Source organism: Chelonia mydas, chromosome 23, assembly GCF_015237465.2.
Source record: "Chelonia mydas isolate rCheMyd1 chromosome 23, rCheMyd1.pri.v2, whole genome shotgun sequence".
Lineage (NCBI taxonomy): Eukaryota > Metazoa > Chordata > Testudines > Cheloniidae > Chelonia > Chelonia mydas.
Genome location: NC_051263.2, coordinates 10840507 through 10856896, shown reverse-complemented (window position 1 = coordinate 10856896; position 16390 = coordinate 10840507). Strand labels below are relative to the sequence as shown.

At 45.4% G+C, this 16390-nt stretch overlaps 1 protein-coding gene across 1 annotated transcript in view; it reads right to left on the bottom strand.

Annotated features, from left to right (window-relative positions):
- LOC119564824 (butyrophilin subfamily 3 member A1-like) overlaps window positions 1-11179 on the bottom strand; it is a 33262-nt gene extending 22083 nt beyond the window's left edge. Inside the window, exons 1-6 of the mRNA XM_043534727.1 lie at window positions 11150-11179; window positions 10744-10764; window positions 8649-8675; window positions 8379-8405; window positions 2137-2163; window positions 972-998 (exon numbers count right to left, since the gene is read on the bottom strand). Coding sequence (XP_043390662.1) covers window positions 972-998; window positions 2137-2163; window positions 8379-8405; window positions 8649-8675; window positions 10744-10753 — 118 coding nt within the window. The 5' untranslated portion in view covers window positions 10754-10764; window positions 11150-11179. The remainder of the gene's footprint in view (window positions 1-971; window positions 999-2136; window positions 2164-8378; window positions 8406-8648; window positions 8676-10743; window positions 10765-11149) is intronic.
- Between the last annotated feature and the right edge of the window lie 5211 nt (window positions 11180-16390).

The window sequence follows — 16390 nt, the reverse complement described above, 5'->3', positions numbered from 1 at the left end:
GAGTTGTGTTACACAGGCCAGAGAGGAAGCAGACTTGGAGTTGATCCAAGCACCAGAAGGGAAGCAGAATATTGTGCTTCTCTCAGCCAGAAGCCTTGAGTCCAACCTGGAGTACCCAGATCCACAAGGAGACGTTGAGCGCCAAGACTCCGCTGTACCTCTAAGCAGAGTGCCAGTCGAGCCCGGTAGGAGACAGCAGCCTCACGCCCTGGCCAGCAGCCCACTCCACCCAGAAGGGAGAACTATGGAGCCCCAGCCCTTCCTATCACTCTGCCACACCACCAGCCAGACTGTGGGGAGATTCTGGGGAGGGATGGGAGGGGGCATTCCTTTTATTATTGCTTTGTTTGTACTTAAGGGAAGACATGTTCAGTTGTTGATGTGTGATTGGTTGGGAAATCATGTATTGTTATCCCTGATCCCACTGCCTTTCCCTTTTGTTCCTGATTCCTGTCCTTTCCCCATCTTTGATTTTACACCTATCTTTGCCTGCAATAAAATGTCATCTTTATTATCTGTGGATGCTGGATTCCCTGTAATTGGTTCCCATGCTCATTAATCAGACTTCTGATCTGGCCCTGTCTATATCCCTAGGTACCTAAATACCTTTAACAATGTGGGCCCAAGAGTTTCTCCTGCTCCCACTGAGGTCACTGTCAAAACTCACATTGGTTCTAGCTGTACGGGGTCAGGTATCATGAGACAAAGTCCCAGAGCATGTCTGACACATATCAAGACTTCATCACCTGCGTTTCACTGGAGAGAATTACAGGAAATGTCATATGGAATGTGAAGACACATCTGACTTAGTTTCTGTCTGTGTCTCTGTTAATCTCTGGACCCACTTTTGCTTAGAATGGGTCTTTGCTAGCAAATGATATTTGACATTGATGTACAAAATGTTTAACAAGAATTATGGATTATACTACTTGAATTATTGTATTTTTAAAATATATTAAATATATTCATACCTAATTGAGAGCTGTACTTTTTCATTTCTGAAAGAAAGGCAGAGGAAAGGACGAGTAAAGAATAATATATGTGAATTCTCTGGTTTCCTAATGCACCACCTACCTTGGGCCTCTCTCAGTCACAATCAAATAACCTCAATCTTTTCTTCACAGCACATTGACCCTGAAAAATTGCTGGATCTTAAACCAGAAAGGAACCATTTTATAGTGGCTAAAACAGAGCCACACTTGAGTTTCCCACCTGGGCCATAGAAGGGTTACCAGTGACAAAATTAGGCTGTGTTATATAGGAGGCAACAGGCCAAATTCTGTCTGATTACTCCATTTAGACCCTCACTGGAATAAACAAGATTGAAGGGATGTATGAGAGAGCAGAATTTAACACTATGGCCCCAATTCTGCACAGATTTTCATCTGTGCCTAACTCTATGCACTTTGAGTAGTGACACTAACTTCTGTAGGACTCCTCTCATAGAACAGGGGCCTGCATTAGTGTGAAGTTTTATGTCCCAATCCAGCAAGGCATTTAAACACATGCTTAAATTTATCATCTGCTTGGGTCGCATTAAAGGTAATGGCACTTATGCATATGCTTAAGTGCTTTGCCAAATTGGGGTTTTAGCAATGCTGATCTATGGATGAAGAAACTGCAGGAAAGAAGGGGGAACAGAATGCTATACAAAACCTGCTCGACCCCACCGACTCTCAACACAAACTAGAATTTCCTCATGGCCACAAGAATACTCTGTTCCACAGCAGACCATGTTAGTGCCCTGCCACGTTTTAGTGATGCTAACAGAGACATCTAACCCTTCTGTGTGCAATTACCAACATAAAACTGCAAAATCATTTGAAAACTGATAACACAGGCAGCATTCCTGATGCCGTTAACATTAACTCTGTTAGAAGTGCAACACACATTTAAAGCTTCCTATTCTCGTGCATCTGATGAAGTGGGTTTTAGCCCACAAAAGCTTATACCCAAACAAATTTGTTAGTCTCTAAGGTACCACAAGGCCTCCTCGTTGTTTTTATTCTGTTGCAGTCGCAACTCTCTGCAACTGGTGCATGAAATAGACATACAATTTCATGTGTGTGGTGTCAATGCAACCAAGTGAGATTTGACCATGAATGAAGAGTAAAGTAAGGACATAGGAAATCTTACCTGCTTCAAACAGTTTTTCTTTATTTTCTGAATGAAGGGAAGAAAACAGATGATGTCTCTTGTTTATACTTCTTATTTTGATAGTACCATACACACAAACCTCTATACGTACACACACAGCCCAAACTATTCCTGCTGAAGTTCACTGAAATCTCCAAAGGAGTGTCATGGGAGCAAGAATAAGTCCACAAACTCTTTTGCAAGAGTAACGACAAATCATACCACCTTCAGATCAAAATGTAAAATTAAGTTGTAAATCCTCTGACCTTGACCTCTAACTATAGCAAATTCAAACAATGGAACCCACCTAAAACAAATGACAACAAATATGTGCTAACTTGGCTGCTTTTCATGGTAATCCCTGTGCCTATGGGATTTTTACTTTACTCTCCACTTGTGACTTTCATACAAATAATATTTCTTTAGCGAGAGTGTTGGGGGCAAGGAAGAGCATGCTATCCCTGGCAGTGCAAGGCTGAATAGAATAATAGAGAGACAAGGTGGGTGAGGTAATATCCTTTATTGGGACAACTTATTGGACTGCATTGAACAATAATAATGCATCTAATGGAGCATCCTGGCTCTGACAATGCCCATTCCCAGCTGCTTCCGAGGAAGAGGCAAGAAACGCGTAATGCAAATGGTCTAAATGACAGTAATATGTCCATGACGGACTATTCTGCCAAGCTCAGGCCATAGAATCATAGAATATCAGGGTTGGAAGGGACCTCAGGAGGTCATATTTGCTTGATGGCTGAAGCAGGAGGGTTGTTATGTCTTTTACATATTTACTCTTTGCCAGTGTAACCTGAGGCTGCAGGACACCTGGCTATTTCCCTATTTTCTAAGAGAACTGTTATTTTATTTTTACTTAGCTGTCAGAAGAACAGTACAGTACACAATGAAATTTACTGGTGACCGGATCAGGTCCTGATTATTCCTTCCTACTTATTGCAGCAGGAACTCAACAAAATCCACCCAGGCGCAGGAGCCAGGAGGATTGGGCTAAGGAAGTATTTTGGTGTAGAAAGCAGCAGGGGCGGGGAGATGGCCCCTGTCACCAGATCCTGAGTTTCCCAGGGCTGGAAGTCATTCTGGTGATCTGGTAGTTCACTGCAAAGCTCAGTCACCTACACACACATGTGCAGTGCACCACTCACTAAGTGTTCCTTTGGCAAGCGGAGCAGGATAATGTATTGCTACTGCCAAGTATGGGCTCAGCTCTGGTACCCTTATCTCCACTGGTAGCAACTTACTCCACGAGTACTCCCACTCCCATAGCCTGGGAGGGCTATTTCCATACTATGTTGCAACTTTCAAGCCTGTGCTATTTTGGCCTTGTGGCTGTTCAAAGAAGAGTCATGAGAATTTGTTATAATGGAAATGCACTAGCTTGGTGCTAAAGCCGGCCTTCCCAATCCGGCCTGGCTCCTACCAATCGCAGGGATGTGGAGGTCCCACCTGACCTGGCTGTGACGGAGTAACTTCAGTCTGCCCGTAGAACCAGCCAACCTCCCAAACAAGACACTTGACAAGAGAGTGAAGCAGGACACAGAGACCTTTCTGTTTGCCTCTGGCTTCTCCCAGCCTCGCTCACTGCCTGAAGCCTACTACAGCAAACACCCCAGAAGAACAAGTGGAGCTGAGAGAGAACAGTCCCCAAATGTAGCCATGGGACACAGCTGGGAATTAGATACTATATTATTGAGCTGAGACACACATTTGAATGTAGCCCCCACCCCTTTGGACTTTGCTAGTTCCTGGACACTGAACTGAGGCTCTAGGGGTCCTACTCTCTGGCCTACACAACACTGGCTGCAGACCCACTGGATGCCATTCCCCAGGCAGCTTCAAGCCTAGGGCAGGGAGAGAATAGCCTGGAAATACTTTAAAAAGCCAGTGGGGAGCTTTGACTGGAATGATTGATATAGGCAGTTTTGCTGGGCCAGGGAGAAGCCAGAATTCCTCAGTGCCTCAGTGGGAGGGAACAGGCTGACTGAAGGACAAAGGGACAAGTTTTGGTTTCACTTTTGATTGCTTGAGTTTGGAGCTGGGAGAGGAGCAGCACAGCCCAAAGAATCTGTACTCAACTCCCTTTCTCCACCCAAAGGGAAGCTTTGAACTATTGTGGGGGTTTAGTGTGCGACTGAAGAGTGCCAGCCCTGCAGAGACCAGAGATCAGGAGGAGGCAACCTAGTGACAAAGGATGTGGAAAAAGCTAATGTACTCAATGCTTTTTTTGCTTCTGTCTTCATGAACAAGGTCAGCTCCCAGACTACTGCACTGGGCAGCACAGCATGGGGAGGAGGTGACCAGCCCTCTGTGGAGAAAGAGGTGGTTCGGGACTATTTAGAAAAGTTGGACGTGCACAAATCCATGGGGCTGGGTGCGTTGCATCCGAGAGTGCTAAAGGAGTTGGCGGATGTGATTGCCAAGCCATTGGCCATTATCTTTGAAAACTCATGGCGATTCGGGGAAGTCCCGGACGACTGGAAAAAGGCTAATGTAGTGCCATCTTTAAAAAAGGGAAGGAGGAGGATCCGGGGAACTACAGGCCAGTCAGCCTCACCTCAGTCCCCGGAAAAATCATGGAGCAGGTCCTCAAGGAATTAATTCTGAAGCACTTAGATGAGAGGAAAGTGATCAGGAACAGTCAGCATGGATTCACCAAGGGCAAGTCATGCCTGACTAATCTAATTGCCTTCTATGACGAGGTAACTAGTTCTGTGGATGAAGGGAAAGCAGTGGACATGTTGTTCCTTGACTTTAGCAAAGCTTTTGACACTGCCTCCCACAGTATTCTGGTCAGCAAGTTAAAGAAGTATGGGCTGGATGAATGCACTATAAGGTAGGTAGAAAACTGGATAGATTGTCGGGCTCAACGGGTAGTGATCAATGGCTCCATGTCTAGTTGGCAGCCGGTGTCAAGCGGAGTGCCCCAAGGATCGGTCCTGGGGCCGGTTTTGTTCAATATCTTCATTAATGATCTGGAGGATGGTGTGGATTGCACCATCAGCAAGTTTGCAGACGACACTAAACTGGGAGGAGTGGTAGATACGCTGGAGGATAGGGATAGGATACAGAGGGACCTAGACAAATTGGAGGATTGGGCCAAAAGAAATCTGATGAGGTTCAGCAAGGACAAGTGCAGAGTCCTGCACTTAGGACGGAAGAATCCAATGCACCGCTACAGACTAGGAACCGAATGGCTCGGCAGCAGTTCTGCAGAAAAGGACCTAGGGGTTACAGTGGACGAGAAGCTGGATATGAGTCAACAGTGTGCTCTTGTAGCCAAGAAGGCCAATGGCATTTTGGGATGTATAAGTAGGGGCATTGCCAGCAGATCGAGGGACATGATCGTTCCCCTCTATTCGACACTGGTGAGGCCTCATCTGGAGTACTGTGTCCAGTTTTGGGCCACACACTACAAGAAGGATGTGGAAATATTGGAGAGAGTCCAGCGGAGGGCAACAAAAACGATGAGGGGACTGGAACACATGACTTACGAGGAGAGGCTGAGAGAACTGGGATTATTTAGTCTACAGAAGAGAAGAATGAGGGGAGATTTGATAGCTGCTTTCAACTACCTGAAAGGTGGTTCCAAAGAGGATGGATTTAGACTATTCTCAGTGGTAGCGGATGACAGGAGAAGGAGTAATGGTCTCAAGTTGCAGTGGGGGAGATTTAGGTTGGATATTAGGAAAAAAACTTTTTCACTAGGAGGGTGGTGAAACACTGGAATGCATTACCTAGGGAGGTGGTGGAATCTCCTTCCTTAGAAGTTTTTAAGGTCAGGGCTTGAGAAAGCCCTGGCTGGGATGATTTAATTGGGGATCGGTCCTGCTTTGAGCAGGGGGTTGGACTAGATGACCTCCTGAGGTCCCTTCCAACTTTGATATTCTATGATTCTATGATTGATCAGAGGGGAAGAGAACCAATCCACTGGCAGCTACCTAGAGCCAGCTGGAACCTCCCAAGACTCCAGACCAGGTAGCCAGGAGAGGACCTAATCTCATCTGGGGGCGAAGACACTGTAAGGGAACCCCTTTCTTTTTGTTTAAGCCATCCAACATTCACAGAAGTTCAGAACTTGTTTCAGGACTTATCCCTAGCACACCACCTACCTGGAAAGGTGCTAGGGAGGGAGCTGAGGGTTTTAGTACAGTGGTGAATACAGGGAGATGGGGCATTAGTTAGATTATTGATGTTTTAGTACTTTAGTTAATCTTAACCCTTTCCTTAGTTTATCTTAACCTCTTTCCAGTTGAGAGTGGAATCCCCTAAGGATCTGTACTGGGACCAGAGCTGTTCAATACATTCATAAATTATCTGGAAAAAGGGGTAAACTTGGTAAAAGGGGGTACAGTGAGGTGGTAAAGTTTACGTATGATACAAAATTAGTCAGAATAGTTAAGTCCAAAGTAGACTGTGAAGAGTTACAAAGGGATCTCACAAAACTGGGTGACTAAGCAACAAAATGGAAGAGGAAATTCCAGGTTGATAAATGCAAAGCAATGAACATCGGAAAACATAATCCAAATATACACACATAATGATGGGGTCTAAATTAGCAGTTACCACTCAAGAAAGATCTTGGAGTCATCGTGGATAGTTCTCTGAAAACATCCACTCAATGTGCAGTCAGAACAGCTAACAGAATGTAAGGAATCATTAGGTAAGTGATAGATAATAAATAATAATAATAATAATAATATCATCATAACGCTATTATATAAATCTATAGTCCTCCCACACCTTGAATACTGCATGCAGTTCTGGTCACCCCATCTCAAAAAGATGTATTAGAATTGGAAAAAGCACAGAGAAGGGCAACAAAAAATTATTAGGGGTATGGAACAGCTTCTGTATGAGAAGTGATTAAAAAGACTCGGACTGTTCAGTTTAGAAAAGATACAACTAAGGTGGGATATGATCGAAGTCTATACAATCATGAATGGTCTGGAGAAAATAAGTATTATTAACTCCTTCACATAACACAAGAAACAGGGGGTTACCCAATGAAATTGACAGACAGTAGGTTTAAAATAAACAAAAGGAAGTACTGCTTCCCAGAACACACAGTCAATCTGTGGAACTCATTGCCAAAGGATGTTGTGAAGGCCAAAAATATAATGGGGTTCAAAAAAAGAATGAGATAAGTTCATGGAGGATATCTCCTTCAATGACTATTAGCCAAGATCATCAGGGATGCAAGCCAGTGCTCTAGGTGTCCCTAAGCCTCTGACTATCAGAAGCTGGGACTGGATGACAGGGAATGGATCATTAGATAAATTGCCCTGTTCTGTTCGTTCACTCTGATGCATCAGGCACCAGCCACTGTCAGAAGACAGGATACTGGGCTGGATGGATTATTGGTCTGACACAGTATGGCTGTTCTTATGTTGCTTCCCTAGAGCCTTTGTTTCCTGTTCCCAGTAAAGTTCTGTGTGTCATACTGTTATTGAGTGTGACCTTTCATTTGTTGGGACTTATATTGATATATTGTGTTGTTCATGTGCTGGGTTATATTCCTTGTAAATAGATAAGTAGCATTAGTCATTTTCCCAAGGGACAGCACCCCTGTGTCCCAAGCACAGACAGGAGTCACCTTGGGTGGAGGCACCAGGTGCTGAAATAAAGAACCCAGGACCCAATGCATGCCAGGAGGGGAGACAAGCCACTCTGATTAGCAAACAGCAGGGAGGAGGCTTAAGCCACACAAGGAGGAGGGGCTCTACATGAAATACAATGTTTGCATTTCCCTCAGAGACATGTCTCTGCAGCAGGGAGGGCTAAAGGAGCCTCTGACTCCTGTGAGGAAGAATAAAGCTGGCAGGGAGTCAGGGACTGCTGCCAGTGACAGACAGGTTTGATTCTGAACTCAGGCTGCAAGCAAGCAGAGGTAAACCTCCCCTTCAAGGGAGCTGGAAGCCCTAGCACAATGAAGAAACTCCCATTATTCATACTTTTATCAAAAATGGAAGAAAAGTTTTAGTTAAAACTTTCCAGAAGAAAAACAAAATCATTGCATTTGAGGAAAGGCAGTGACTGAGCACTTGCAACTCCAACTGTGGTTATTTCACTAAATTATGAGGAACTGATAATAGTAGAGTTTTACAATGGAAAGTCTATATCCTCTTTCTCTAGAAAGGTGACTGCCATATGAACTGTGATGTACAATAGATTTATGATGAGTGAATGACTGTATTCACTAGAAATATATGGAAATACACTCCTCTTACCTAATCTAGCGCTCAGTGTTCGTAGCACTGAAAGAAAGGCAGGCAGAAGGTCAAGATAGTCTAATTCCCACTGAAGTCAATGGAAGCAATCATACTCTTTATTCAGTTAACTACTGTTGGAAGAGCACAAGAAATTTAAAACTTCATACTCCCCTACAGTGGCTCTTGGCAAATGAAATAACCAATCATATTTTCATGTGTGCTCTATCATGGTGACTGGCTGAAATGTGCCCCTTGCTGATGGATTAACAGGTATACAGGAAATTTTACCTTCCTCAGAATGTTCTTGTTTCTTTCCTAGAGGAGAAGCAAAAAAAGGACAATTTTCATTTGACTAAATGTTTCCTTTTAGTCATTACCATACACACACACACTACTCTCACTGAAATTCATGACCAATTCCTGTTGACTGCAATGGGAGCAGGAATAAGTCTATGGTCTCCATTTATTCCTGTCACACTCTAGGATTCTCTTTGATGTCAAGCTGCCACCTCCCCATCTCCTCTTCAAGATTAGGAACCCCTCCCTTTTTTGAAGAGGAAACACTCCAGTGAGAAGCGACTGGAGCTCCCAATAGCTCCACAGCCCCACCGTGGTAGGGGATGATCTGGCCCTTAGTTCCCATGAGGTCCACTTGGGAAGAGGGGTGGAAACGTTGTTTAAATACTACAGAATTACAGACTAGTTGTAGGGTGATAGGGTCGAGGAATATTTAGACCCAAATCCAACCCGTGGTTAGGGTACTCACATTGGATATCCTTAAATTCCCTTCTCTGTCTGCTGAAGGGAAGGGATTTGGAGAGACATTCCCTACCTTTCAGCTGAATGGCCTAACTACTGGACTATGGGTCTCTCTCATTGAAGCTGTTCCTCTTTAATTAAATACATATTAAGTGTGCGTGTGAGGGTACCATCTTATAAGTTGGAGACCCAAGTTCACTTCCCACCTCTTCCTGAGGAGGAGGAGGGATTTGAACCTACAGCACACACTTTTCAGGTGGCTGTGCTCACCATTCACTTATGGGACATCCTGATGTGAGGTGCTTTGAGTCTCTCCTGTTGAGACTCTTTTACTTAGTATAAATAATTGAAGAGTCATTACAGCTGGACACTGGGTTTCAGCGTCAACAGACAAGACTGACGGAGGGTCCATACTGGAATATCCAATAGCCCAGTGGTTAGCACACTGGGAGGAGTGGGAAACCCATGTTCAAATCCTTTCTCCTCCTCAGACAGCAGGGGGAATTGAACCTATGGTCTCTTACATCCCAGGTGAATGCTGTAAGCACAGGGCTAAAAGTTATGAGGTGGTAATTACCACCCACAGATTCTTAAGGGGACCCAATCCAGTAGGTGGCCTGTGAGTACACCTACTGGAATATCTGCTCCCCACGAGATAGGCAGAGGAATGCCTATCTGCTTCTGGTTCATGGACCATTCTAGGGCCTAGAGTGAGTCAGCAATGTGTTTGCCCACAAGTGGAAAAATCAGTACCACGGGAACTTTTACAGTAAAAACTTATGTGCTGAGTGAGTTTAGGTGACTACAGTTAGCTGAGTTGGACTGGCAGCTGAGTTGGAGCATTTTGAATAGCAGTGGCCGCTAAGAATGGCGGTTAGACACCTGAGCCCTATCAGTATCCTCCAACTAGGCGTTCCCTTGCCTCTGCGGATCTGGACGTAAACGTCTACATCACTTTTGAAAATTTTATCCTCTGCCTTCTCCAAAGTTGAAGGCATTTTGAAAGGTTACAGAGTGGCTGGGTTGCAATTTCATTTATCCCTAGACAGGCCATACGTTTTTCAAAGCTGGAGGAATTTTGAAAACTTGGAGACTGGAAAAATGGAAAAAAAATGAAAAACAAACAAAGAAACAAAAAAAACCTAAACAACTTTCATTCTATTGCATTCAATGGGGGGAAAGGGAAATAAAGGGAAAAAGAGAGGGAAACATCATTTTAAAAAATGGAAGACCAAAATTTAGCAAATTTTCCTCTGAATTTTTTTTAAAAATGAATGAATTTTGTATTGTTTTTAATAGAAAAAATGATTTTTTTTTACCAGCTGCAATCATGGCATTCTCAGCCAATATGCAAGGTGGGTTAACAAATTTTTGCTTCTTGTGAACCGCCCCAAGCCTGATGCTCCAAACCAAGCCTAGATAAAGAATATTCCCAACAATACACCAGTGAAAAATAACCCAGATATGTCTAGCTATTTTATGCAGCAGTAAACTATCCCATTCTGCCTCTTGCTGATCAGTGCTTCTCTTTGTTTCTTCAGCAAATATACAAGTACACACAATTCCACCACATGCTCCATCTCTCCTCAGTTTGAGAAGGCTACATAAATGAACACAAACTTACCCCTTCCCATCCGTAGTTCATCTGCAAAGGAATGACATACATTTGAGTAACTACATATTTTTGCCTTTTTCTGTAAACATTTGGTGGTTGACTTTGGATTGGTGCCAGTTAAGTGTGAGCCATGGAGGATGCAGATGTGTAAGGAATTAGCTCCTCCTCCACCTCACAGCCACACAAGTCAACCATGAGCAGCATTTCAGTTTTTAAAGTGCATTATTTCCCCCCCTCCATTATTAAGAATGAAGTAGGATTGAAGTCCATCATTAGAGTTGCTTATCTGATTCCTGGACTGCTCACTGTTGCTGAACACACCAGTACAGGCAACTCACCAGGTGGCAACTCCACCCTATCCCATCTGTCCCTCCTCTGATTGAGTCCAAGGCTACAGACATGAAGGCAAACTTACCTCTCGCCAATTGTATTTGATCCGCAAAGGAATGACACACATTTCACAAACAGCATAGTTTTTGCCCCGTTTTCTAAATCAATGTTTTTATGGGGTAGGAAATGTGGTATGTGGCTGCAAGGTTTGAGCTACAGAAATGCTGCATGGAAATGATTATGGATGCAGATTGATGAGGAGGTAAGGAACAAGTTCCTCCCTCATGCCCCATCCACACAAGTCAACCCTACTTGGCATTTCACAGTTTTCAAAGTGTGTAATATTGCCCTTTTATCAGGGGTCGGCAACCTATGGCACGCGGGCCAGAGACGGCACGCGAGCCGATTTTTAATGGCACGCTGCTGACTACAGCAGCGTGCCATTAAAAATCCGGCCCAGCCCGCTCTTCTCCGCCCCCCCACTCTCTCCTTGCAGTGCAGGCAAGTTTCCCCCTCCCCCCGTCTCTTCCCCCAGCATGCTGGGTTCCTGCCCCTCCTCCTCTCCTTCCCTGCGGCCGATCAGCTGACGGCCCTTGCTACAGATCGGGAAAGGGAAAAGCGGAGCCGCAGAGCACTCTCTGCTCTGGGGACCTTGGGGAAGGGGGTGGAATCAGCGTATCCCCTCCAGCCCCCTGCCGTGAGCCGCTCAGGGCAGGGGGCTGGGAGCACCCCCACGACTGCAGCCCACACCCCCAGCCCTCTTCCCTGACCCCTGCACCCCCCCCACACCTCAGCCCCGTGCCCTGACCTCTGCACCCCCCCACAACCCCAGCCCTGACTCCGGCACCCCCCCCCACATACCCAACCCCCCCAGCCCCCTGCCCTGACTCCTGCACCCTCCTCACACACCCCCAGCCCCCTGCCCTGACTCCTGCACCCCCCACACATACCCAGCCCCCCGACACCCCATGCCCTGACTCTTGCACCCCCCACATCCCCACCCCCACCCTGAGCACCAAATGGGAGCTCCTGCACGCACGCACGCACACACACACATTCCCACCTGCATCCCTTGCACCAAATGGGAGCTGTCCAGGTAAGCGCTCCACACCCAAACTTCCTGCCCCAACCCTGAGCCCCCTCCCTCATTCTAGCTCCTGGCTAGACCCTGCACCCCAAATCCCAGCCTGCTTCTTCACCCCCAGCCCTGTGCTCAGTGCACTCCCACCCTCATCTCAGTGCAGAGAGAGGAAGAGAATGGCTAGAACCAGGGAGAAGGTAGGTACCTACTCTATGTGGACAGGGCCAGGACTCCAGGCCGGCAGCGGGCTGAGCCGCTCAGCCCACTGCCGGTCTGGGGTTCTGGCTGCCAGCCCCTTGCCAGCCGGGATCCCGGCCGCAGGCCCCGCTCAGCCTGCTGCTGGCCTAGGTGAACGGAACCCCAGGCCGGCAGCAGGCTGAGCGGGCCAGTGGTGTAAGATCAGCATTTTAATTTAATTTTAAATGAAACTTCTTAAACATTTTGAAAACCTTGTTTACATAATGCATCCGATGAAGTGAGTTGTAGCTCACGAAAGCTTATGCTCAAATAAATTTGTTAGTCTCTAAGATGCCACAAGTCCTCCTTTTCTTTTTGCGAATACAGACTAACACGGCTGCTACTCTGAAACCTGACAATAGTTTAGATATATAATATATAGACTTATAGAGAGAGACCTTCTAAAAAACATTAAAATGTATTATTGGCATGCGAAACCTTAAATTAAAGTGAATAATGAAGACTCGGCACACCACTTCTAAAAGGTTGCCGACCCCTGATTCAGAATGAAGTAAGATGGATGGATTGAAGCCCAGCATTGGAATCAATTACCTAGTCAGTTTGCAGCCTCTGGCTGTTTTTGGACTCATTCTGGACTGACACTCCACAGCTGCTACAAACTCCTCTTTAAGTCTGTGGCTGCCTGGGAGGCTGCACTACATTCTGTCATAAGATGACTTTGCTACAAGGACCCATGCCCACATGCACTCTAGGCTGGAATACTCAGTACAGGAAGTAGAAATGATTTCATTGACCTTCAGAAAAAAAATCATATGGTCCAGAACAGATCAGCCGGTCTCCTCAGCGACACTCGTGCATCAATGGGGAGCTTCACTCATTACACTGGCTCTCCCGAGAATCCTAAATCAGTTTGGTGGCCCAGATACATAAAATGCTGTAGGTGCTTAATTCCCACCTGAGTCAGATAGTCCAAAATTTAAGTTGACTTACTCTGGAGATGCCTAAAATCCCATTGCATCTATTTTTTCCTGTAAAAGAGCCATTAAGCTTCTGCACAGCCACCTCATTCTGAGCACCTGGGCACATCTCTCACATCTAAGACCAAGAGGGATCCTCAAACTAGGTGAAACTAGGCATTGTGCCAACTACCTCACCTGGAGGAGCTGCTGTGGTAGGTGTTCTCAAAGCTCAACTAACTCCCCACAATGCTAGTGGGAGCAGGACTGAGCTCAGTGGATAAGCATGGGATGTGGGAGACCCTGGTTTAAGTCTCCCCCTTGCCTGAAGTAAAAATGGGATCTGACCTTGAGTTTCTTACCTCTGAGATGCGTGTCCTAACCACTAGTCTATAGAGCACTTCTTATGCTCTCTTTGCCCATTGCTTAATGTACATGCAATGGAACAGCTTCAACAGGAAACATTGCAAGAGTCATACATCATAATGTCTCATAGTCCTATTGTTATGGCATTCAGCTGACCGGTGGGAGACCCAAGTTCAAATCCCCTCTCCTCATCCAGATGGGGGGCGGGGTTGAACTGGGGTCTCCCACATTCTGGGAGAGTGCTACAACCATTGAGACCAGGGTGAAAGCTGCTGTTTTCTCCTCCTCCCCCCTGCCAGTTTCACATGGAGTTAGATGTGCCCCATGCCATTCTTACAAGAAATGGATTAGGCGCCTGACTCCAGGAGAGGAATCCAGACTGTGGATCCCGAGCAGAGGTAAGTGCCTACCTCCCTGAGAGGGCTGGGGCTTAGGATACATCCCTCACCTCGGAATCATCTATCAAGTAGCTTAGGCACCTCCCCGGCTATTATGGTGTCCTTTGTTGATCCTAGATTGAAGAGCATCTCTCTCCCCATGCATCGTATAGGCAGTCTAGGCTTTGTGGGTTCTGTTTGATGGCCCAGCTCCTACAAGTTAGGTGTTGCAATCTCCAACATTGCAATGCCCAAGTCCATTTGTGGATCTGGGTTTTAGTTCGTTCTCCATCTCACAGCCATGCAAGTCAACCATGATCAGCACTTCGGTTGTCTATGTGCATTATTTCCCCCTGCTATTATTAAGAATGAAGTAGGATTGATGGATTGATCACCAAGTCAGTTCACAGTCTCTGATTCCTTCTGGACTCCTCATTGTTGTGAGCACTCGAGTGCAGGCAGCTCACTAGGTGACGACTCCATCCCTGCCTCTCCCCTGCTTGAGTAAAAGGCTACGTAACTGAATGCAAACTTACTCCTGTCCCACTGTATTTGCTCTGCAAAGGAATGACACACAACTGAGTAACAGCATCACTTCAGTCCTTTTCTCTAAACAAATATTTTTATGGCATATGACATCGAGTATGTGGCTACAGGGTGTGAGCTACCGGGATGCTGCACTGAACTGATTATGGATGCAGGTTGATGAGAAGGGAAGGAACAAGTTCCATCCACATGCCCCATTCACACAAGTCAGCTCTGATCAGCCTTTCACTGTTTTCAAAGTGTGTTATTTAGCCCTCTTATTACTCAGAATTAAGTAGGATGGATGGACTAAAGCCCAGCACTCAGTTTGCAGCCTCTGGCTCTTTCTGAACTCATTCTCAGTGAACACTCCAGTATGCACAGCTGCTACAAACTCCTCCTAACATCCATGGCTGTCTAGGAGGCTGAACCGTATTCTGTCAGAAGATGACTTTGCTGCAAGGATCCATGCCCACATGCACTCTCGATGCACATAGTAGGGTGTAGGAATGATCACATCAACCTTCAGAAAACATCATGTGGTCCAGAACACATCAGCCTGTCTCCTCAGCAACACTAGTCCCCAAAAGGTCATGAATGTGGTGCTTCACTCATGATGCTCACTCTCCACAGGATCCTAGGTCAGATTTTGGACTTCATATGTTAGGCATTGCTTGCTATGGTACCTAATAGACTCTATCTGTCTGACACCACAATTTCCCTCAGCAACCACCTTCCAAGGGAACTATGAAAGGGTCAGCGAGAACCACTGGCCTACTGCAACTGGCTTTAGAGCTGCTTTCTGAAGGAGGCAAGAAAAGCATCCAATCTCACCACTTCCAGAGCAAGTCTGATACCCACCTGCTTAACTTGGCTTTGCCATAGCCCCAACACAGAGAATGAAGAGAGAAGAATAGATTACAAGGCCAGAAGGGACCTCTGTGATCATCTAGTCTGACCTCCTGTGTAACACAGGCCATTGAACTTCCTCAAAAATAATTCCTAGAGCAGATCTTTCAGAAAAACATCCAATCTTGATTTAAATCTTGTCAGTGTTGGAGAATACACCATGGCCCTTGCTAAATTTTAACATAAACCTCGGTGAATTTTTCCAGTATTTAGTCACCCTCACTGTTTGAACTTCCAGCCATTGGCTCATGTTATACCTTTCTCTGCTAGACTGAAGAGCCCATTATTCCTGTTCCCAGTGTATGGTACTTATGGATTGTAATCAAGTCACACCTTAACCTAATCTTTGCTAAGGTAAAAAGATTGAGCTCTTTGAGTCTATTACTATATGGAATGTTTTCTTATCCTTTAATCATTCTTGTGTCTCTTGTCTGACCCCTCTCCAATTTATTAACATCCTCCTTTAATTGCGGGCACAAGAACTGGACACAGTATTCCAGCAGAAGTTGCACCAGTGCGAAATACAGAAGTAAAATAATCTCTCTACTGCTACTTGAGATTCCCCTGTTTATGTCCTAAGGTTAGTCTTATTGGTCATAGCATAACACTGGAAGCTCATGTTCACTTGATTATCCACCATGAATCCCTAATCTTTTCAAAGTCACAGCTTCTCAGGATAGAGCTGCACTATCCTGTAAGTATGGCCTACAATTTTTGTTCTTAGATGTATACATTTACATTTAGCTGTACTAAACCGCATATTGTTTCCTTATGGTGAATCCACCAAGCGATCCAGATTGTTCTGTATCAGGGACCTATCGTTTTCATTATTTACCACTTCCCCAATTATTGTACCACCTGCAAACTTTATCAATGAAAATTTAATGTTTTCTCCCAGGTCACTGATAAAAATG